Source organism: Ursus arctos, unplaced genomic scaffold (genome assembly GCF_023065955.2).
Source record: "Ursus arctos isolate Adak ecotype North America unplaced genomic scaffold, UrsArc2.0 scaffold_10, whole genome shotgun sequence".
NCBI lineage: Eukaryota > Metazoa > Chordata > Mammalia > Carnivora > Ursidae > Ursus > Ursus arctos.
In genome coordinates this window covers 13,055,631-13,080,143 of record NW_026622764.1, presented here as the reverse complement: position 1 = coordinate 13,080,143, position 24,513 = coordinate 13,055,631, and the positions used below count along the sequence as shown (strand labels likewise).

The 24,513-nt window shown below is 43.6% G+C and overlaps 1 protein-coding gene across 6 annotated transcripts in view; it reads left to right on the top strand.

Annotated features, from left to right (window-relative positions):
* Window positions 1–21,685, top strand: part of MBNL2 (muscleblind like splicing regulator 2) — a 154,981-nt gene extending 133,296 nt beyond the window's left edge. For all 6 annotated transcript variants that reach the window (XM_026493497.4, XM_026493498.4, XM_048215637.2 and 3 more), the window contains one exon: window positions 18,924–21,685. In XM_026493497.4, the coding sequence (XP_026349282.1) occupies window positions 18,924–19,051 (128 nt within the window). In that variant the 3' untranslated portion in view covers window positions 19,052–21,685. The remainder of the gene's footprint in view (window positions 1–18,923) is intronic.
* The last annotated feature ends 2,828 nt before the right edge of the window (window positions 21,686–24,513 follow it).

Below are 24,513 nucleotides of genomic sequence, written 5' to 3'. Positions count from 1 at the left end.
CTAAATGGATTCTCTCTCATATAATGCATTACGTATTACATTATATATCATACCATATATTTCATATTATATGAGAAAGGGTAGATATGTATAGATAGACTGGCTTAATCCTTACCACAGTCTTATGAAGACAACTTTGGTCTTCTCTATTTTACAGATGGTAAAACTGAAACAGAGGTTAACTACCTTGGCCAAGGTTAAACAGCTAATAAACGGTCTTGCTGGAACTGATTCCCAGGCAGTTTGGTTCCAGAAGCCTTGTTCTTAACCACCATGCTGCACCACCTTTCTCACAATTATGAACACACAAAAGTCACTTCTCTCGCCAATTACACCCGTCTTGCACGTGAGACCCAATAGCAACACACTGTGACGAGTGTTGTGATGCAGCCCAAACCAAGGTCACTCCCAAGCCGGGGAGATGAACTGAATTGGAGCCTGGCTTCAAGCCAGAGGTGTAATAACCAGCTCATGTCTAGAACCATCTAGCGGATTCGTATTCATAATAATGTATAACCGTATGTGAATATTCTGTGTAATATCATAACCAGTGAGGAGACTGAAAATTACGAGCAGCATCTATACAAGTAAGATGAGAAGTAAGAAAGAATTCATCATTAGTCCTAGTGAAGCAGGCTCAGGGGCTTGTTTGGTGCCAATCACTGCCCTAGACGTTACTCTTAGTTCTGCCCATCAGCCAACAAATGGCTTGATAACAGGGAAAATCGGAAATGAAAACGAGAATACCATACAAATGAGTCCGTTTCGGCCTAACAGCTGGTCGGAACGTGTACGTCCATAGATGCCTGTAGTGGGACAGATTTCACTCAGAGGACACATTACAAGATGAACAGGTATACGGCTCAGTATACTGGATTACCTAGCTTTTTTCATATTGTAAGACATTTTATTTAACAAGAGTACAGAGTGAAATGCCTGTAACTTGAATTATTTTAGTAGTCTGTGCCGTCATTGCTTTATTATTTTTTTTTCAAAACTACATCCATTTCAAGAGGGGAGAAAATAATTTCCAAATAAGTACATTTTAAGTTTTAGCTTCTTTCTTTATATACAGAGTTAATTCAGTTTACCTAAGAACATCCTGGAAGGCCCAGTTAAAATACAGGCTATGTGGTGAGGCTTCCTGCAGCCCTGCAGCTAGACGTGCTTTCTCTGGCCTCTGAGTCCTCCAAGGACTCAGAGCATCGCCCGGGAGACAGAAGGGCAAGCTCACGTGCACATGGGCGGGCAGGGGAGCGTACTCGAGGCAGAGAGCCAACAGTCTGATTGGTCAGAGCCTCGGTGTGCAGGGGTGGCGCAGCTGGGTCTGATTCTTCAATGCCAGGGCAGAGGGTTTTGCCTGATTGGGGCGATGACGGTCTTCAGGAAGGATAGTGACGGAACAGAACTCCAGGGAGAATGAGCAGAGGGATCTGAGGCAGGAAAGTCTGTGGAGACCCTCGAGGGGTTTTACCAAGAGCCCCAACTGAGACAGTGGTCCCTGGCAATGGCCTCGTTTGCCTTGCCTTTGCCCCTTATGTGGGGGAGAGTTACTTTTAACCCAACAGAAACATAAAAACTACTTCTTACTATGCCAAAACCCATCCCAGTAAATGTCCCATAGCAGAAAAGGAAATTTGGACTGACATGAAGGGTTAGCCACAGGAAGTCGCCCTTGAGGGACCTGAACTCAGTCCCTTCAAGGACAGCAGTTGAATGCACTCCTGATGTGTGGCTTCCCACTTCCTACCTAAATGAGACTTCAGAGCCACAAAAGCTCAAGGATCTCCCAAGCCTTTCCTCAAAAGAAAGAGCCTTCTAGGTGTGGAGTGAACACACATTGCCCATGTTTCCACAGCGAGGGCTATGGGGGCAACGAGGGCAATTATCCATCTAATTCATTCTGGAAAATGAGCCTGTGCTAGGAAGAAAAATTCTTACCCTTGGATTTTAGGAAACTTTTAATGGAGCACCCACCCCACCAGTACCTTTAAAGCTGGTGGAAACAAATTCTATTTTTGGCAAGATGTTAAAAAAAAAATCACATCTACAAAAAGTGATGATTCCGGTTTAAAATTCTGACCTCTAGGTCTTGTCACATCTCCTGAACACTCTCCCAAGATTAAATCCATTCAACAGAAAGTTGACCCGAGGAAGAGTTTATTGAAAATTAGTTAATAATATATACACATAACTCTCTATTTATTAGAATATTTGATAAGTCAGAAAATCCCATTTTCCACACCTGCCCGATACAAATTTACTGTATATGATAATCAACAGCAACAATATCGTATGAAAAATAAAATAATTACATGCAACTGGGTTCACAACATTACGCTTTATCCGGCCTGCTACGGACTACTGGAGAGGGAAGAAAAAAAGCTTAAAAGCATCACATTTTACTTCCTGCTCACAAATAAATGTGAACACAACTTCAAAACTATTTGTATAAAGATTTTCGGATATGTAAGTTAGCCTGCACTAGGCGAGAAATCTAGAAAGGGAAGGTCATGTTTTACTTAAACTCTCATCTCAAAGAGTTTTATAAAACATCTGTTATGCAAAGCCATCTGTCAGGACTATATTCGGATAAATGTAGGAGGCATTAAACATTCCCCACTATTCCCCACTTGACCCATTTGGAGCCTGTTTTTTTTCTTAAGAAAAATCTTGATTCTGCAAAGCCTTGGTGCGGGGGGAGGCCTCTGGGAGATTTGCCTGCTGAACGCAGGGTAGTAACTGGCCTCATGTACAGATGTTCAGACTCCTCCTTCCTCCCAGTTTGCTGGTTCCCGGGAACAGAGGGTGGGAAGCAGCTGGGGCCCCACTGTGTTGTGCTCCAGAAAGGCCCAGACGGCAAATATCAAAGTCCAGCCCCGGTCACTAGTACTCGGGTGGAGACATCTGTCTCAGCATTCGGCTCAGGCTGCCGAAGCTGCGTAGCCAGCTTAAACTTTTCGCCAGTGTTCAACTACAGAAGGGGGTTCCATTTCAGCCATGGATCGGCTTGCTTCAAATGAGGCAGGATTGTCACATCGAATATTTTGTGGAGAATGGCAGCAGTAAGAGTGGTGTGTGTGTGTGTGTGTGTGTGCGCGCGTGTAGGGGGGCTGGAGATGGGAGCTTGCCATATCTCTTCAAGTAAAAAGAAAAAAAGTGAATTTTTGAAATCGCGGTTTTTACATTCCGTTAACGCTGTCGGTTAGAGCTGCTTGCACCTTGAGTGAAAATGCCATGCGCGCTGTGACTCGGCGTTGGGACCAGACTTAGCATCAGAGTGTGGTCAAAACATTTTTAGAGGAGAGGTGGGTCTTGGATCTCAGAGAGCCATACAGAGGCAGTTTATGTTTTCTCTTCAAGAAGTCAGAAAAGAAGAGGACAGTAGACCTTTTAGTTTTCTGCCTCGGAAGCCGCTGCTTTGCAGGACTAACTACCATGAGGTTTAATTAATAAGCGTCTCTGCAGGTTCTCTGAGGAAACGCTAAGTTATGTAAGTGTTGTCATCCAGTACATTTTCGTTTCTCACGAATAATTTACACCTCACGGTGAGAAACTTGGGTGGAATTGTTTTGTAGATAGCACCTAAAGACATATCATCAGCCCCGGTTTTGTGCAGCTGAAGAGAAAATGTCAAGGGTCCTTATGTGGAACTTGGCTGCCTGGTGGCTTGTCCTATTTATGATGCCTCAAATCCCATCCTCTTTTGCATTTTGATGGAATTTGGGGGGAATCTTTTTAGATGGAGAAGTTCTACTCCCAGCAGTATTTGGGCTTTTGTTGATGGTAATAAAATCATGCTCAGCTTGGCTCATTTGGGGGTTTCCTCTCTCGAGCAGAATGAATGTACGGTTCATCCCGCACGCGTGTTTGTTCCGGCTCCAGAGCTGTCAGGGAAGAGAGCCGGGCTACACGGCAGGAATTCGGATCTATTTTCAAGGGTTGAAAGATGAATGGGGTCTCAGCCTTTTTTTTTTTTTTTTAGTCTTTCTTGAAGATTTTATTCATTTGAGAGACAGACAGACAGAGCACAAGCAGGGGGAGAGGCTGAGGCAGAGGGAGAAGCCGATTCCCCGCTGAGTGGGGAGTCCCATGCGGGACTCAGTCCCAGGACCCTGGGACCAGGACCCGAGCTGAAGGCGGGTGCGGAACCAACTGAGCCACCAGGAGCCCTGGGGTCTCTCTCAGTCTTAATAAAATTTGTTAGGAACAGAGTACAGTTTTGATTTATAGGCATTTATCTCCCCAAGTCCTGCCCCTGCTGCCTGCCCTCGCGCTCGGCTCCCGGCGTGTTCGGGGAGCTGCCGGGCTTTCTGTGTGGGCAGAGGGAGAGGAGACATCCCTGGGGCTTCCCGCCGAGGAGGAGGGCCGGCCAGCTACCCTGACTGCTCCTTCTCTGACCGGACACGCCGCCGCCACGTGTCCCGGACGGTTGGCGTCAGGTCAGGCTTGGCCTCTGCGGGCGTTCCCCCCGGGCCACGCTGCTTGAGGCCACGGCTCCGAGGTCAGAGCTGGCTGAGCCTGCTGCGCGTTCTGGAAGCCTCCTGTGCGGAGAGCTCGGGCCACGTGGAGCTTACCGCCTAGTCAGAGAAAGCCGGAGCGATCAGGGAATGTCAGAGCGCAACAGCCAGACTCAAACATGACCGCACGGGAAGTAGGCTCCATGGCCCTAAGGGGGCTGAGGACTTGAGGGATGCGTGGGAATTTGACGGAGAAGAACCAGGGTGACATGTCAGGGCTGGAGATGGGGTAAAGAGAAAAGGGAGCCGACAGGCACGAGTGTGCCACCATCCTGCTTTCCGTGCGCCCTTGCGTTTGACCCTATCAGGTGGGTCCTATTCTCCCCCTTTTACATGGGGCGGGATCAGGGCTTTCATGGGCCACAGCTCTATTCAGCATTAGAGCTGCATTTGATCTCCGGTCTACCCGACCCTGAAGTCTGGGCCTCTCCCTGACCCCAGCTTCTTCCCCAGTAGCCTGTGTGGTTCTGACGGGAGTTTCAGAATCGGTCCTGGACTTCATCCCGCAGCAGAGACAGCGAGAACAGCTGTGATTTTGTCAGACCTGCAGGAGAGGGGTGGACACCAGCTCAGGTGGGCAAAGCGACTGGCTGCGGCCCACTGCGGCGAGTGCGGGCGAGGGAGGGTGCATCTGGGCAGGACTGGACGACTCAGCTGCAGAGGCCAGGAGGGATCTGCTGCCGAGGGCCTGGGAGGGCAGGGGGAGAGCAGGCCGGGCACGTGTTGAGTGAGAGACGTGGAGACGCTGACCTACCACAAGCGAGCAGGTAGAAGCTCGCTGGGACAGGCCAAGGTCAGGTTCACTGGGGAGGAAGATACTTCATCACTGAAGAGATGAAATTGGGAGAGAGAGAAAACAAAATGTGGGGAGGGATAGATAATTAAGAATCGGGGAAATTCAGGGCTCTCTCTAAGGGTCTTCTCCAGCTTCTGTGCCAACGTCCTGGTCCCTGCCACACCGGCCTCCTACATGACATCTCCCCAGTGACTCACATAGAAAAAATGGTTCATGTTGACACATCTTCCCTTTTATTTGTACTATGAAGGACCAATTTGTTGACTGGTATTTTCCGACACTGGAAAAACTACAGCTCCTCTAGCATTTACAATGTGCCACGTCTCAGCATCAGGTATAATGCGCTGGTGCTTTTGGTCTGTTTTACTTTCAGCGATCAAATTATATTATTCTTTTTTTTTTTAAGAAGCAGATTTTTTTTATTTTCATATACCTTTGATTTTTAAAAGATGCTTACTTCAAGTTGTATTATTCTTACCTCTCCCTTCACTCGGGAGTTTTCAGAGATCCTCAGAACTTATGTCGGTGAGCTTCCTGTCGTCAAATACAGACACTCTTCACTGTTCACCACAGTGCACTTCTGAGAGCAGCATTATTAAGCTGGTCGTTGTAAATGTCACCCATTTTCCCAGAGTCACGGCTCTATCAGGCACAGCAGGTCTGACCCAAGGCCGGCATCGACTCACCATAGTCCTGAAAGGCAATAAGTCATCGGAGCGAATTTACCGCAATCCTGCCATACCTCCGTAGTAATCTACAAAAGGAAACTGTGCTGCAAGTTACAAATTAGAAGAGGGGCCCAGGTCAGCAGGGCGGCTTATCCAAGTCACACGGATATTAAGAGAGCCAGGACTAGAACCCAGTTATCTCTGTCTTTCCCAGAGTACTGCTTTTTCTTTCACCACACTGCCTTCCTGAGAACGTGCTTTAAATGGTCATCCAAGGGGCCACAAAGTAGACAGAGAGCCCATAGACAACACCCAGACAACTCAACAGCTCCCCTTTATGGAGCACTTTCCAAGAGCCAGACATGGTGCTAATAAGCCTTTCACAGGAATTATTAAAACCCCAAATGGCCCTGGAAGGGACTGCTCTCATCCCCAGTATGCAGATGAGGAAATCTCAGTTTCAAGAAGCCAAGAAGCTTCTCCAAGATCATCGATCCAGTGGCAGAACCAGATTCAGAACACCCCCAAGCCCCTCACCTTCCATTGCACAATGAGAAGGACCTAGAACGATTAAGTGACTCCCTCAAGGTTACGTAAGGGCCAGACACCCATCTCCTAACACCACACTTAGTCCTCTGTCAAACCACAGTGCAACAAGAGTATGTTAACTACACATTTGTTTTTGAATAATCAATACATTTGCTTCCGCCGTAGAATTTAGAAAGGTTTTTGAGGAATCAAAAAGATAGCCAGGGATGTTAAACTTGATTCCTTCTTTTTCTCCAAATAATTTCATAGTTCTTCCGCCAGTCATTCTTCCAATATTTGTCATTGTGACACCAAAATATTTGAAAGGGCCAGAGAACCACTTTAGTTATGAGAATTCAGGAGAAAGGGAATTGTTTGAATCAATTCCTATTGTTCACCTTTTCTTTGCTCTTCTCTGACCCCTGCGACATGAAGGATGGCCTTGAATAAGAAGTTGAAAAATGGAAATCTTAAGGAGTGTGTCAAGAATGAGAAGAAAACCCCACTCTATTTCTTTGCCTTGGAAAAGAGTGTTGAAGAGTTTTGTTGTTGTTGTTGTTGTTTTTCAACATAAGTCCCCTGGCGCTGCCTGCGGTGTGTGTGGGATCCAAGAGACGAGAAGTGAAGGTTCTGAAGACAGAAGTGTAGACGTGTGTTAGGCGAGACTGGTGTGCCGAGTGTCCATAAGTCATGGTTTCTCTAAGCACAGTGATCTACAAATCATTGGTAAATGCTGTGTATACCTTGTCAAAATATTCGTGTTTTGTGACTTAGCCTAGGAAGTTAAAATAGGTGAAATATTACCAAATCAAGCAGTGGTCTGACGTGCCTCCTACAGCCAGGTGCTCATTAAATACATGATCTAATCCTCTCAACTCATGAGTTAGGGGCCGTGTTTTATTCCCACTGTAGAGAGGAAGAAGACTAAGGATAAGAGGTGCTGAATTACTTACCCTGGTCACACACCGAATGGGCCTACGCGCTGGGCTTGAGCCGGATCTCACTTTAAATCCTGGGAGATCCTGCCTCTCAGACGATGTTAACTTTCTACAGCAGCGACGCTGATCATGAGACGCTGATGGCTGTTGATGCTTTTGCAATAAGAGATTTTCATTTGAACAATAATTACTATGAGTGACAGTCAAGACTTCCATGAATAAATGGAGAAATCTGGCCTATATTTAGTTAGTTGTCAGTGACAGGTCAGGATATGTAAATATAGAAAGGAAAGTAGGTGTATTTGACATTTTTAATATCTTAATTTCAACGAAATCAGGTTTACTACCAACATAGATGGAGTGCCGTCCCGATCATATAATATTTTAAGTGCACAACATTATTATTTGAATGCCCATTTAAATAGAAGCTGAAGCCAAATTTTATTTATTCCCTTCCAAGGCAAGGGAACCAGCACTTACTAATAACCACTATTACATGTCAGACACTTGCTATACATTATTTCATTTATTACTCGGCAGAACCTTGTGAAGTGTTTTATCCATTTTCCAGAGGAGAGCAAATCTTAAAGAATAATTTAAGATTTGAGCAGGTAGGAAGTGACTGGACAGTTTTAGAATTCAGGTTTGCCTGCCTCCAAATCCTGTTCTCTTGCGTCTCCCCCATACTTGAATGAGATGAGAGCTTGCTATGGTCAGCATTGGATCGGGATGAACCTCTTTATATGGTTCCCTTAGAAATAATTCTAACTGTCGAGTTTCACTATTAGTATTTAAAGTTTTAACCGTTTAAGAAGAAAGTTCTAATAGAAGCAAACCTTTTGAAATCCAAGTTCAATATCATAAGTAGTCTGAACATAGTTTTGCTTGATGAAGCCACAAGGAAATTCAGATTTCAGTCCACTAGACAAGAGCTCGAAAGCAGATGGACAAGAGTACTGTTTCACCATTCCCAGGATGGTAAACTGGCAGATAACTTCTGGCTGGAAAGAGTCTACCAAGAGGAGTCCTCTCAACCAGGACTTTCGTTTTTTACTTTTTCAAACAATGGTAATTTAGAAAGAGAGATACTATTTTTTTCCCACAGTCTCGACAGACCCTTACCTTCAGAGCAGCCTCAGGTTAATTGAACATCACAACTTGGGAAGGGATATTTGGGGCGGCCTGGAGGAGGCAACCCAAAGGAGCCACTGGGAGGTTGTTTGGTCGTAAGCAAGGCAGGGAGCTGAATTAGAAAGTGAGCCTGGAAGTTGCTGATGACCCGGGTGTGACCCAGAGAGCCAGGGATCCCGTTTTGAAGCCAAACATGGGAAGGAGAGAGGGAAGGAGGAAATAAGCGTCGGGATAAGCGGGGAATAGGGAGGTACTGTTTACTGCTTTGGAACGCTGAAGCGTTCTGGAGAATGCTGGGGGTGAGGGTTGCTCACCGGTGAGCGTACTTACGCCGCTGAACTAGACATTGAGAAATGGCGAAAAGGGCAAGTATTAAGCTATGCCTGTTTTACCACAGTTTTTTAAATTGGGCAGAGGATCTGAAGAGACATTTCTCCAAAGAAGCAGGGAGTAGGATTGGAAAGAGGATGTCTCGTCGTACTTCTATTAAATCCATAGCACAGTTATTCTTTTTACATTAAAAATTCTCTTGTTGCTGTGTTTTCCTTCAGGAGTTTTCACAAAGCAGGTATCTGAGTGCAACGGCAATTCTTCCTCAGTGAGCCATCCTTGTTGGAAGCTGGGTCTGTTCTGAGAGGCCAGGCCCTAACAAAAGGCCACCGTTGGCTCAGCGGCAACACACCTTCATACCTTTTCTCAATAGACATTTATTAAGCGCCTACTATGTGTCATGTAAAATTCAGAATTCTGCGAGTACAGAATCGAACAAAACAGTCCCTGTTCCCCTGAGTCTAACCTAATAAGGGGGACAGGCAGTAAGCCAACATGAGAATAATTCCAGTCAAAGTGATTATCACCTAATAAGGATCATCTCGAAAAGTAGAAATGTCAAAAGGTTGGTCATAAGCCCTGAGTTTTGACAGAGGACAGCAATAAAGAAATGAAAGAGAATGTAGGAACTTTCTTTATATTTTTTCTTTTTTTGGGGGGGGTTCCATTCTGCCATCTATTATACCATGGCATCCTGGCTCCTCCTTGAGTTGTTAGGGAAGACAGATGGTGACCCGGTGTAGCTCCCCACCAGACTGCACAGGTGCCGGAGTGGGACAGGCCGAGTGAGAAACTAAGGCTCAGAGGGTCACGGAGCTTGTTGGTGGCACGGACAAGCCTCCTGAAATTCCACCCCAGGACTCTGATTTTTCCTTTACACCGTGATTTTACACACAGTTAAGTAGTTTTTTAACCAACATCTCTCTCTCTCTCTCTCTCTCACACACACACACGCAAACATACAGGCAAAGAACTAAAATAGAAAAAAACCAACTGATTTTGCTGGGAGTTTTGTTAGACGGCAGTGTCATCCCACCAGTTCCAGAAATGTCCGAGATGATTACGGGACACACAGAGACACACTTCATGTCCTGCTCATCACATTAATCTTACCGTTCCTTTTACTGAATCTTCACATTTGCTTACTTTCCTGCCTTTGGTTTCCTAGAAGCCACTTGTCAACAGGCTGAATTCTACATCCTCTGCACTGTTACAATGAGTACTACAGCCAAAATGTGCTCGGGGTTCTAAGTCCGACATAATGGCGGTGGATACGCAGCAGGGCGTTGAGCAGGACTGAGGACTTGATGTGGGATCCAACAGGATCTTGTTTCTGTGGTTTTTCTCGGCCCAAATCTTGAATTTATTAGTGGTAGTAAAACCCCGTATGGAAAAGAGCAGGTATAAATGGGTGCTCTCGAAATTTCTTTTCCATTGCTGCATAGACTTTTTTAAAGGTATAAAAAAAGTTTCCTTAGATTCCCCCTTCCTGCCCAGAGGACACCTTCAGTGAAACAGCCCCCAGTGTAGGCAGCCTGTTGAATCCGAGATAGCCTCCCATGCCACACATCTCGGGGAAAATATCCTAAGTATGATATTTTTAGAGAAACATTTTATAGTTTTTCTTATAATGTTTTAGAGTATTTTCTTAAACAGTGTGACCCAAATATTATCTATTATTTTTTGATACAGTAATTTAGCCTTCTTAATATGCAGACAGTCTCTAATTTCAAAAATGTTTGTCCAGAATTCCCTTTGTCACTTGGTTTGAAACTCAAATACTTTTCCCATAGAGACAGTGATGAACTTGATGGTAAGGTCTCTGGTTGGCCTATCGAAGTTTACTTAACTCATAACATTACTCCGGGATAGTACTGGACTGACAGCATGGAACAGGCCAGATACTGCAGGCGTGGGTGTTTCTGTATCTTTGAGATTCAAGACAGATGCCAAAAGCACATCCCTAACTCAGAGCCCCGGACAGCTGTGTGATGGAAATGTCCTTCACCTTCTCCACCTGCTGGAGTAGAGGAACCGTCACCCCCGGTGAATTCCATGGCTGGGATGTTTGCCAGGGAAGGTTGGTGGGGTGGCGGGGAGATGTATGGTGTAGAGTCCAGGACGGGAATAGGAAGAGAAAATCTAGGACTTGTCCCTGCCTGACCACCAGGTGCTTTCATCCACCTCCTGCCCAGTTCCCGCGGACGCCATAGCTTGATCGGCTTCCTTTCTTCCTGGCTGTCGAGGGGCCCCTCCAGGCTAGGATTTGGTTTCGTTTTCCCTTTGTTTTGACCTCCTCTGGCACTTGCAAACACGGTCCCATAGCTCCTCTCTTCCCCAACATGCACACAACATTCCTGAATGTGTTTTTGTTTTAAACACTCTGTAACATTGGGGGAATCACAAGGAGTGAAAAGTCTCTCCTACGCCTTTTCCTTCTTCCTCATTTATACCCTACAGGAGAAAGAGTCACCCTGGGATGATATATGCATTTTTAGATGCTCTAAGGACTAGATGTCTGTCTCACAGTAAAAGCGGCAGAAATGCTCCTCAGAATTCCCTCCAGGGAATTGGACTGATTGAGGCTGGATGTGGGGTAGAGAAGGGGAATCACGATCGAAGCCTCACCCCATACTCACAAGAGTCTGGATTTTTCCACGTGTGACATGGACTCATGTGAGGAGTGCAATCTTATTGAAATCAAGAATTTCCAGGTACCTATTTTGTGCAGATAATATAAATTGTCAGTGGATACCTTGGTCGGCAATCCTCAGTGAGGCCAGCGTTATTGCCTTTTGTGCAAAAACTCAATTATTAATATTTTTAAATGATCATTTTTCATACATTGAAAAGTATATCTAAAAAATCTTTTTGTTCAACTATGATAGGGTAGAAACTATTAGGAATGAGTCGTCAGCAAAATGACAACATTGAAAACAGAGGAATTAGAACTTTGAATGTAAACTTCCTGTTAATGACAGAGGAAAAAACAATAATCTTGACTATATTGCTCTTTACGGTCTGCTAAATACTGCGGGCATTCCGGCCAGCCTCACGTCACCCTTCTCAAGAATGAAACCCATTGTCATGTGTGAGAATTTTCTCCCACGACCCCAAAATCTGCCCACATAAAAACCCATTTTGAAAACAAGTCAAATATGGTATAAGACACTGCCTTCTCTGAGAACATTCCCCCCAAATAATGACTAGGACTGTTTTCCAAAGTGTCTTTTTATATACCGCTCATTACCTTTGAATTGTTTATGCAGTTCAAGTTTACATAGTCTTAAAATCGGCCCAAGTGGTTTAAAAGTGTTCATGTATTAACACGTATCGTTAGAATTGCTCTGATAAAGTTATGTTCACCGAACCCAAAGACGTTTGCTTTTGCCTTCGGTAATCCATGCTGTGACTAAGCACAGAATGACTTTGCAGCTGAAACGGTACAAATGTCCCTCTGCCTTTGTCCAGGTTCCTTCAACCAAAATACTTCACAAGTTTGGCCTCTCAGACAAAATCAGGGAATTTCAGACAGTAGCGACTGCCATGGGGAAGACGTGTGGAGATGGAGAGAGTATTGAACAGTGGGGAGATTGGAGGGTTGGGGAGGGAGGGCAGTAGATAGCAGTGAAGAGAAACGTGCATGACAGAATAAAAAGGAAAAAACTGTAAAAAGAAGAAGAAAAAGCTGTTAGGATGGTGAACAACAGGCAAGCCTCCTTAGCTTGGTCATAGTTTTAGGAAATTCTATTCGGTTTTCAGTTTTAAAATTAATAATTAGTTCTGTTTAAGGAGATAGTGACACATCCTCTTAAAAATTACCTCCCAAGGAAACGGGGCCTTGTACCCATGGAAGAAGACTTATAAGGAATCAACTAAGTCTAGAAGTTTTCTTCAGGTGGCATTTTTGTTTATCTGCCATATTTCCATCTTTGTGAGTGATTCTTCCCCCAGCCTGGAATATTTTCCCTCTTATCTGTCTGTAACAGGGAGTAGGGCAGGGAGAGATGTGTTTGTTTTCCTTGGGCATTCCCGAATCCTTGACTGCCCTGAAAGACTGCAGAGACATATATTGTCCGGAGAATTCTCCTGCTGCCATTGCTGTGTCTCGCTTGTGAGCGGTCTGTTGGTCTTCTGCCGATGCCAGCATCGTAGTACTGTGTCCTCGGTAAACATTGATTCAGCCCTCTGTGCACCCAGCAGTTTATAAATGCCTCCTGTGTGCCCAGCCCTGTCCTAGACATTAGGGATATAAAATGAATGAAACACTGCCTCATTCTTACAAAACTCAGTTTTGCCGTGGACCCAGTTAATGCAGCGGCCTTGCTTGGAAATGTCCACTTGAGATCCCTTGTGAGTGCTATTCAGATCCACTGAGATGCTTTCAGATTTCGGCAAAACCACACAAATATTTTATAAGGCATATTTTATCCACATCTTCAAACTCCACACTACAGAGACACTATCGGATGGCTCTCCGCAGGAGGACTTAAGTTAAAACCTTATTCTTCTCTTCTAATTGTTTTGTGGTCTGGATCCATAGGAACAGTCGGGTCTTTTTACTGAAATGATTTTCCTATCAATTAAGCCAAGCAGTAAGCGTTCCTACTGACTTTAGTATTGAGCTAACATTTTAAAAGACAGCTCATCTGACGTCCCTGACTCTTTGTAATGATTGCATAAAAAGTGTGAATATTTCTGGAAGCTCACAATTTCCATAATTATTCATCTGTTCAGTCCCTGGCTATCCATCACAAGTGGTGGTACACGGTGCCTCTGAAGCCCAGGAGAAATGCCATGTTGACCCGTCTTCTTTGGCCCCATCTGGCACGAGGGCTAGTCAGTTCGGCGGTTGAGTGAATGGTGCCGACGCACTCCGGTTCAGTGTTTCAGCCTCTGCACAGACTGTTTGGCTTTCAACCAAGTGCGTTTCTCACTCTGGTCAGCTCTTTTTCAAGTGTCCACCAGGGGTCAGGGCATAGGGATGGCTCAGCCAAAATCTGTCATCATCTTGGAAGAGACAAGGCCATGTAGGTATTTCATATCTGGTGAATCAGGAAAGGGAGGGACAATCGTTTTTTCTTAGAGGGAGCTTGTTGGTCAAGGACCCAGTTCCTCTGGGTGAAAGTCAGATGTCTGCAAGTTGCAGGATTCACTCCCCGTTAGACCCCCTCCCCGGTTTCGGTGCTCCTGCAGCCTTGGCCACCGCCTGGCTCAGGAAGCTCCAAGCCGGGCTCAGCGGATCGCTCCTCCCGGGAAGTGAGGCTCAAAGAGGACACAGCCCAAGGAGTTATTGGAACCACACAGAGTTATTTTCTGTAATGTGAATTAGTTGCTGAATTTCCAGCTGCTTCTGGAAAGCGGAAAGGTCCGGCAGTGGAGAGCCGGGTTTCTGCACAAGGCAGCTGGCCGGGCTGGCGAGCGGCTCCTCCGTCCTTGTAGGCAGCAGCCGTCCGTGTGCCACACTCGCCCCCTGACCCGCTCACTCCCGTGCACCTCCCGCTGGGCCCCCGGTCGGTGGGTTTACCACCCAGGGACCCCGTCTGCTCTGTCATAAGCCTGACTGCCACTGCAGCACGGTCAGCGGTAGGCACTTCGCCAAGGACGCAGAGGTTATTCAGGGACCGCCCATCACACATTTCGTGGGAAACAACCCATCTGCTGTTCTTTGGGGCCATTCGCGCTCTGCCTTCAGTAGCTAAACACCAGGCCACTTGGGTGCTGGCTTGTACGGGGACAGCGTAAGGCTGTGGACTAAGCAGAAGCGTCAGATTCTGAAATCCGACCCCCTGAAGGACCTGCTAAGACGTGGCCGCGTGGCAGATAGTCTCGTTCCAACCGAGGGCCCTCCGGACACTCACGCGTGTGCTGGTGCTTTGAGAGCAACTGTGTCTTTGTTTTAAAAATAGATAAAAATAGAATTGCCGATTTTGTGGGCATCAGCTAGTCCCATTTTTTGTGTGTTCTCCTTCTGGTGGAAAAAGGAATTGAAAGTAAGCCTTTCCAAAGTTGGGAATTTTGATTGACCGTACAAGATTGACGAGCATCTTAGTTTAGTTATCGATCCCCCTTCTTCATCATGGTCCTTAAATGAGAAGGTACTTAAATTCAAGAGGCGAGTCTGTCAGAAAGACGGACAGAAGGGCAGCCTGTTCAGTGCATTTGAGGTCTGCCCCGTCCGATCCGGCGCCGGGGTCCTCAGAAGCTGCAGCCGCGGACCTGTGACGGCCGGGGTTCTGCCGCCCCGAGCGGACGTGTGTGCGGCGTCCGCCTGGAGGAGGCCCGGGGTAGAATGTGGTTGGCCACCCAGGCAAGGACTTCCTGGGGACGGGCCCGCAGCCCCCGGTCCCTCAGCAGTCTCCACCCATCGGCTCCCCCAGACAGTCGCTGCTGTCTCCTGCACAGTGCTCCGTGCTGTTTGCTGTAGGCCAGCCCCAGGGCCCCCCCTTTCCCTGGTTCCCAGGCTCCTATAGCAGTTCCCCTGAGCCCTGATCTCCACCGGCACCATGAGAGGTATAGACGATGGCCTTTGGCATCCCTGTTTCCCCTGGTCAGTGCAGACTGTCACTGCATCCTGGAGGGGACTCCCATGCCGGCGGGCAGACTGAGCTGGCATCTCTAACTCACGCTGGCTTGCACAAGCACTTTGTACATCGTGCAAACCAGTGAAAACCATTCGTGCTGCCTTTCCTGTGTCTACAAAAATATGACTGGCAGTACTGACCTCGCTCTTAGGGTTCTGGCAAAAACCACTCAGTGCCCCCTGGAAAATCAAGGGGGCATCTATTCAAATTAAAACAAAACAACAATGACACTTCAGAGAGGGGATCTCTGGGGAACCCAACGTGGTAGCCATCTCTCTGACTTATACACACTCTGGCAGACCCCAGGAGAATTTTCCATTGCCCCTTCCAAGAAAACCCAGGCTGCAGGGCCTGGAAGTTGAGGAAGGAACTTTGATCTCAGTTTTGGCGAGTGCAGGGCAGGAAGGATGCCACTGACAGCAGGTCTGTCAAGGTCACTTTGGTGAACTGTGGTTTAATTCACTGTTCTTTAAAATGGACAGGCTCAGGGTAGGACTTGTCAATATCGGGTTCATAGCCCATGTTTCAGGGCCACATATAAAGAGAGCACAGGCAGGGTGGGCAGAGGGAGAGGGAGAGAGAGAATCTTAAGCAGGCTTCACGGCCGACGCAGAGCCCGATGCAGGGCTCTATTTCACAGCCCTGAGATCATGACCTGAGCCAAAATCAAGAGTCAGACTCAGCGGACTGAGCCACCCAGGCGCCCCCAGCCTGCTCTTTTATGAACGCACTTTTTGTACCTATATTGAAATACTCAGCCTCTAAAGGTTTTGATCCCGCTGGCCATTAAAATTATAGGGAAGATTGAAGACATTTTTATGTATAGAACATATATATCCATGTAGAATCGGAGCGGCAACAGGGAAGGCCACAAATGTACCTATTCATCTGATTTTAAATTATGTGTCTTTGGTGCGAATTAAAAATACAATCTGACTAAAGAAAAACCATATTTAAAACTAGACAGAAGAGCCCTCTTTCCTTCGAAATGGCTTCTCTACACCCTTCCCCCCCATGCCTAACCCCCCCCCCCAACACACACACATTGGCTCTTCTCTTCCCTCCAGGGCTACCCCCCAGCTGGAAACTGCCCTGTCCCCCTGTGGGCCCTCAGGCCTGTGGTGTCCCACGTCACACTACAGTCCCCTGACATCAGAGACAGCAAATCAAAAGGGCAGCAGGTTACTTCAGGGGCGGTCGGTAGCTGGTCCTCATCCAGACGCCTGTCTGTATTTCCAGACTGCGTTTCCCCCCAGAGAACACTTAATTCAGATTGTACCGGCGAGCTACATTTCTCAGAAAAAAAAAAAGAAATTAAAAATCAAATTATATTTTCCAGAAAAATGCTACCACCCCCAAAAATGAAACACTCAAAAGCTTTCTTACCTCCTAAAATCAAATCTCTTGGACCTCTTGAAGCTCACAGCTGCTAGGAGAGTAATTCATTTATTATTTTTTTTTATACCACAGAGGATAGTCCACAAGCTAGCCGAGGACATAGACCAGGGTAGAACTTTTTATATTTAGTCTTTATGCATATAATGGATCCGAGGTAGGCGGGGGCAGAGGGGAAGGGCAGGCTGGGTGAGCCCAGGTAATGCTCTAACTGCAAGGTTAATTTACAGTTCACTTAACCCAGGTGGTTGTACATGTCTCTGTGTCGGGTATGAGTCCAAGGCCTTGCTGTAACTAATTTCTCTAATTGCCCGTTGCTAGGCTTTCTGTAGAAGACTTTTCTTTCCAGGTGGTTAAGAATATCATTCTATATGGCAATTTAGTGTCACTTAATATGCAAGGATGTGAATATATTCCAAAATATATATTATTTATATATTGACTTAGGAAATTGCAAGCTGTTGTGCCATAAATATTTTAGAGGGAGTCTTGCTAAAGGAAGGAGAAAGAAGAAAGAGAAAAGGACACGATTTGATGTCCTGGGGCATGTTCTTAATTTGGAAACCTTACAGATAGCATTGAAGTTAAGGGACAAAATAGAATAATTCCTATTTAATAATCAGATATCTAAACCCAAAAGTGAAGTTATAACATAACCATCTGAAGAATTTGATATTGGCAATTTGCATGGTTATTCAAAGACACTATGATAATATTTACATATCAAATTATTACATCTCCTTTTTATTGGTCTATCAGTATATGAGACAAGGAATGTGATTTTTCCCAATTAATTTTAAATTTCCAGGAACTCTGAAGTTTTGAGTTTCCATTTTGTATAAATATTTAATATAAATGAGTTCTTCCTCTACTTTTATCAATTCCATACAAACCCGTACGTTCCAATAAGTCCAGGGATACTCCTATTTATTTCACAGGAGGAATTATTTGAGTTGGTACTATTTGAGTAAATACTAAAACTGTTTCATGCAAACTGCAGGAGCACCCACTTAAAAGGAAAAATGTCGACATATGTGAATTCTAACATAATGGGATAAGAATTTATACATAGAAATGAGGCTTTTATTAGGAATTGGATCCCATTGTGCAGGAATATTAGCTTGATCATAAAGAATTGTCACTGTTTTTTTCCCCTAAACATAGATTCTTGGCAGTTTAATAAATATTTCATTAATTGCACAAAGTTTGGTTGAAGCATTACACAAAGAATAAATAGTTTTGTTAGAACATGTTAAAAGGTTGGCTTTTTAAAAGCTTGACATTTAGAGGCCTGGGTCACACAGGGCAACCTCCCTGTCTTTTTGCAAATGTATGGAGTTGGAAATCAAGCTCCTGGGACCACGATTTGCATCTGACAGTTTAGCTTTGTCTGTGCTTTTGGATTTATTTAGAATGTTTTAACTGCTATATTAGAATGTGGCCCCTTTTTCCCTTTAATTTGGGACATACAGACGTTCCCTGAATTTGAAACCGGTGGTTTTTACACCTTGGGAACAAAATCACTTTCGATGGGAATACATCTCTGAATTTTACATGCAAGTTAACAGATAAATAACAATTTATTATACATTTAAAAATATTTACATTTAAACTTTTCCCACAACTTTCCATGTACAAACTAATTCTCTGATTAGACTCCCTGATCACCTTAGCAGATATTACTTGGATGATAATGGGAACATATCAGAAAGAGACGCGAAGCAAAAACTACAAAAGGAGCTCAGGGCCTAAGCACACTGCATGCTCACACACATGCTGTCAGAGTTTTACAGAAAATACGGTCGTGTGCATTCGAATCCCCATTCCTTACAGAGGCCCCATGGCAGGAGCGCTTATGTGTAAAAGTTTCGGCATAAAGGGTGGGGATTGCTCAAAATCACGATTGCCTCAAAAGATGAAAATATGTCAAAATGAGAAATGGAAGAAAATTCCTATTTTCAAAGAGTAAAACTTGAAACTCGTTTTCTCGCACAGAAGGGTGTCTAAAGCACGCTTGTCTTTTTCTTTAACAGATAATTCTGAAATAATCAGCAGAAACGGAATGGAATGCCAAGACTCTGCATTGAGAATAACTAAACATTGTTACTGTACATACTATCCTGTTCCCTCCTCAATAGAGTTGCCACAAACTGCATGCTAAATAAAGAATTAGTTCTTCCGGACAGACCACAACTCTAAGAAGCTAGTGCTGCTCTCTCATATATGAGTATTAAATATGGTATGCTTAGTATATTCCAACCTAAGATAGTTAACTACCTGAGACCAGCTGTGACGTTTAAAGACATAAAGGATAAAGTTTACTTTTCAAGGGTTTCTAAACATAGTTTCTGTCCTAGGAATATTGTCTTATCTCCATAACTATAGCTGATGCAGAAAAGCCCAACCAATGTACTCATTTCGATCGAGAATATTTCCAAGTTAGCAATAAACAATTAGCAGTAGTTCAGAAATCTATTCCGAGGGCAGGTTTGATTCTAACGCCAATTACTACCCGCTGGATCAGAGAGTGCGTTTCGCTTCTTCACGACACGAATGCTGCAGCAAAGGTGAGAAGTGAAGTAAAACTCACGCCTGTGCTACAGGTCTAAAATTTGAATGGAAATTCAAGCACAAGTACGGGGACACATCAAAGTGTGGTATTTGGTTTGCCTGGAGATGCCGCATTGAATCGTGTGATTCTAGAATAACATTAACTAGATTGAAAAAGAAACTTTGCACGGTATGAGCTTCATACCCCACCAAACAAAGTCTTGAAGGTATTATTTTACAAGTATATTTTTAAAGTTGTTTTATAAGAGAGACTTTGTAGAAGTGCCTAGATTTTGCCAGACTTCATCCAGCTTGACCAGAATGAGAGGCCCATGCCAACAGTCTAATCTAAGGAATTAGTTTTTCAAACTCACCATCCGGTTGCCTGTTACACAATAACTTCTAAACTAAAAACCTAGTCAAACAACGAAGCTGTAGGTGAGGAGATCTGTATAATATTCTAATTTAAGTAAGTTTGAGTTTAGTCACTGAAAAGTTGTGACTTTAATCTAAATTACTATGTAAACAAAAAGTAGATAGTTTCACTTTTTAAAAAATCCATTACTGTTTTGCATTTCAAAAGTTGGATTAAAGGGTTGTAACTGACTACAGCATGGAAAAAAAATAGTTCTTTTAATTCTTTCACCTTAAAGCATATTTTATGTCTCAAAAGTATAAAAAACTTTAATACAAGTACATACATATTATATATACACATACATATATATATACTATATATGGATGAAACATATTTTAATGTTGTTTACTTTTTTAAATACTTGGTTGATCTTCAAGGTAATAGCGATACAATTAAATTTTGTTCAGAAAGTTTGTTTTAAAGTTTATTTTAAGCACTATCGTACCAAATATTTCATATTTCACATTTTATATGTTGCACATAGCCTATACAGTACCTACATAGTTTTTAAATTATTGTTTAAAAAACAAAACAGCTGTTATAAATGAATATTATGTGTAATTGTTTAAAACATCCATTTTCTTTGTGAACATATTAGTGATTGAAGTATTTTGACTTTTGAGATTGAATGTAAAATATTTTAAATTTTGGCATCACCGCCTGTTCTGAAAACTAGATGCACCAACCATATCATTTTTGTTGGAGAAAAAAAAGAAATCCGCCATTTTTATTCATGTCGGTCGACGTCTCATGACCATCTTATATTGTAGATTTGATAACCCCATCGAAAGAAAATCACATTCTAAGCGTGATCTTACGTAGTGCTTGTATCGTGGCATTTGTTTTAATTTGTGGGAAAGTATTGTATCTAACTTGTATTTCTTTGGTAGTTTCATCTTTATGTATTATTGATATTTGTAATTTTCTCAACTATAACAATGTAGTTATGCTACAACTTGCCTAAAACATTCAAACTTGTTTTCGTCTTTTCTTTTTTCTTTCTTTGTTATTTCACTTAAACTCATTGAAAACATAGTATACATTACTAAAAGGTAAATTACAGGAATCACTGAAATATTTTTGTAGACTAATTGTTGTCACATTGTCTTTCTTTTGTTTCATCTTGATTTTTAAAATTATTAGCACACAGCTATTTTCAGCCCTTTAATAATGGAGCATCAAAAACATCACCTGTATCCCCAAACAAATATAGAAGACTGTATTTTTACTATGATATCCATTTTCCAGAATTGTGATTATAATATGCAAAGAGTCATAAATATGCCATTTACAGTAAGGAGGAGGCAAGGCAAATGCATAGATGTACAAATATATGTACAACAGATTTTGCTTTTTATTTATTTATAATGTAATTTTATAGAATAATTCTGGGATTTGAGAGGATCTAAAACTATTTTTCTGTATAAATATTATTTGCCAAAAGTTTGTTTATATTCAGAAGTCTGACTATGATGAATAAATCTTAAATGCTTTGTTTAATTACGAAAATAAAATCACCAATATCCAAGACATGAAGATAGCAATTCAACAAATACTGTAGTTAAGAGATGAACTCGCCACTTGTATGGAAACTACATTTCACTCTTGGTTTTCAGGATATAACAGCACTTCAACAGAAATATTCTTTCAGCCATACCACTGGTAACATTTCTACTAAATCTTTCTGTAACACTTAAAGAATTCCCTCATTCATTACCTTACAGTGTAAACAGGAGTCTAATTTGTATCAACTCTATGTTTTGGTTGTAATATTCAGTTCACTCACCCAATGTACAACCAATGAAATAAAAGAAGCATTTAAAAGGATTTCTGGTCTTTCTCCTTTTTGTGTTGAGACACATGGTTAATTAGCAGAACAAAACACATTCTCCTAGAAAACCTTTGGTGACTTCAAAGGAGAGCAAGCTCTGGTCTCCGAATGGGAGATTGACGGGTTTTGCTTTTAGTTTTGGCTTTTTTAACAAAAAGAAGAGCAAATTGAAGGGGTCATTTTAGAAGTTCATCTAAAAATTAGAAATAAAGATAAATCCCACCACTTGGCCCACCTCTTCAGGATTCTGCCTGATAATGAAGAGAACATTAGTAACCAAATGGGAACAAAATATCTGTTTCATTAAGACAAGAAAGCACCCCACTAACCCCAAAGGCAGGCTTCTGGCAAGAGCCTGACTGGCCCACACGGCTCGCAGCTGTGGCTGCAGAGAGAGGCAGAATGGTGAGTCGTGTCCCGCGCAGACACCATGCGTGGCCAGGTGGGCCAAGGAGACAAGAGCTGAGCATAACACCTGAGGGCAGGGGCTCAGCAAAGACTCCCCCACCAGGTGGTGCGCGCCTTCTGACCTTTCTCCTTCCTCAGCCCTTTGGGGCCCACGGTGTTTCTCAAGCAGGGCGGTGTTAGCTGTTGGGTTGGACCGGTCCTTGTCATGCAGAGGTTGGCATCACCTCCTTTACAGGCCAAGGCAGGAACGGGGCGGGGGGGAGGGGGGGAGGTTTTTTTCCAGGGTTAGGTTTAAAGCTTCAGCCTTCTGGTGGTTACGTTACTGCTTACAAGGAAGAGTAAGAAACACATTCAACAGATTGGGAAGATGCAGAATAAAGGCCCTGGTATTTTTATTATTTTTTTTAATGTTTTTTTATTATATTATGTTAGTCACCATACAGTACATCCCTGGTTTCTGATGTAAAGTTCGATGATTCATTAGTTGCGTATGACACCCAGTGCACCATGCAATACGTGCCCTCCTTACTACCCATCACCGCGGGTGTTTTTAAACGGTGCCGCCGGGATTCACACCTTTGAGGGTGTTTGAAAAACTGGCTGTCTGGACAAGCAGTGTTTTTACTGTAATGCAGAAGAGAAGCTGCTGTCACATCAGAAGCTCAGGCCAAGAAAACATTCTCTGTTAATAGTTAAGTTCAAGGTATCAACTTTGGGGAACAAGTTGTTATCTTAAGGGAAAGATCTAAGACAAACTACTTAAAATTTTCACACCTGGTTTTATGAAGTGTCGTTTCCATCAGTAGACTGACTTTTCATGGTACCACATAGAAATCAAAAGTGAAACTTAAACCTGAGAGAGTAAAACTAGTTCACTTCTTCCTCATGGAAAATAGTTAAATATAAAATATCAATTATTCTACAATTACCTGCCAGTAGAGAAGGGTTATTTCAATTTGCGGGGGGGGGGCAAATTAAAAATAATGCTTTAAACCCAGAAATAGACTCTTTTGTTATTAATCCAAGTTCTTTTGCAACACTTTAAAGATTTTAGGGGCAGCCAGGCAAACTAAAATATAGTTCAATATTCTAATATTTGTGGGAATAAAATACTGGCTTGCTAAAGAATGATATCTTCCTCCTCCAAAACATCCTAGTGTTTCTAAAACACTGGGCTATTGCTGTTGGACTGCTCTATCGCCACAGAAATGACTGAGTCACTATGACTAAGTATGATTTATACAAAATGAAACATAATAATGGTTTCCCTACGTGCTCTTGGTTGGGGAGGTAGATGGCAGACATGAGGATGGGGTGGAATTGAGAATGTTCACCAGGGACCTACTTATGTGCCAAGTCCTAAGCTAAATGGTCTATATAGGTTTTCAACAAGCCCAAACTGTGTCATTGAAGAGAATCACTAATAACTGAGAAGTAAATTCTAACTACTACAAAGATTCCTACTCAAGGCATTACAGATTCTCCTGTGAGAAGTAGCCTCATTCTAGATCAACACTACCTTTCAGGGTCTGCCTGCGGGATGACTAGAGCTCCAGCTCGGCCAGATCCTCCACCTGGGTTGTTCCAACCGCACGTGGCCTCTCTGTCTCCCTCTCACTCAGCTATTCTGAAAAACAACTGCCCACCCATTGGAAGTGTCCCTCAGCCACCACCCTCTCCCACAACGTAAATGTTGTATGTGCTCCTTGGCCTGTATTTTAACCAAACCATTCAGATAGCCCCACTGAGTTTGGTGAAAGCCATCAAGCTGCTTCCCTGATAGGATATGACCAGACGGTAACTTTGGTTCATATACACTTGACATAATCCTTAGCATTACGATGGGGTCCCGGGGGGCTCAGTCGTTAAGCGTCTGCCTTCGGCTCAGGCCGTGATCCCAGGGTCCTGGGATCAAGCCCCACATGGGGCTCCCTGCTCCACTGGCAGCCTACTTCTTCCTCTCCCACTCCCCCTGCTTGTGTTCCCTCTCTCGCTGGCTGTCTCTCTCTCTGTCAAATAAATAAATAAAATCTTTAAAAAAAAATCCTTAGCATTACGAGGGAACTATTATACCCACCAAGCAGACAAGAAACCAAGACTCATAAAAATTAAGTAACTCTTCCAAGACGACTTAGAGTGGCAGAACTCTGAACCCCTGGCTTGTCTTAGTTCTACGGTCAGGCTGACATGAGCTGTATTTGTAGCCTCCCCCGGGTCAACATTTCAGAAAAGAATTCAGAGTAAAGCATCCATCCAAGTCTAAGGTAAAGCTATAATAAGAGGTTATATAAACTAGGTTATAAAAACAAGTTTTTGGCCCTATCACAAGGATACGATTTATGAAATATTTTGAAGCTATGGCTGCAAAGTATTCTTCCAGATTTAGGATGGAGCCCAATTCTTTATTAGGACCAGA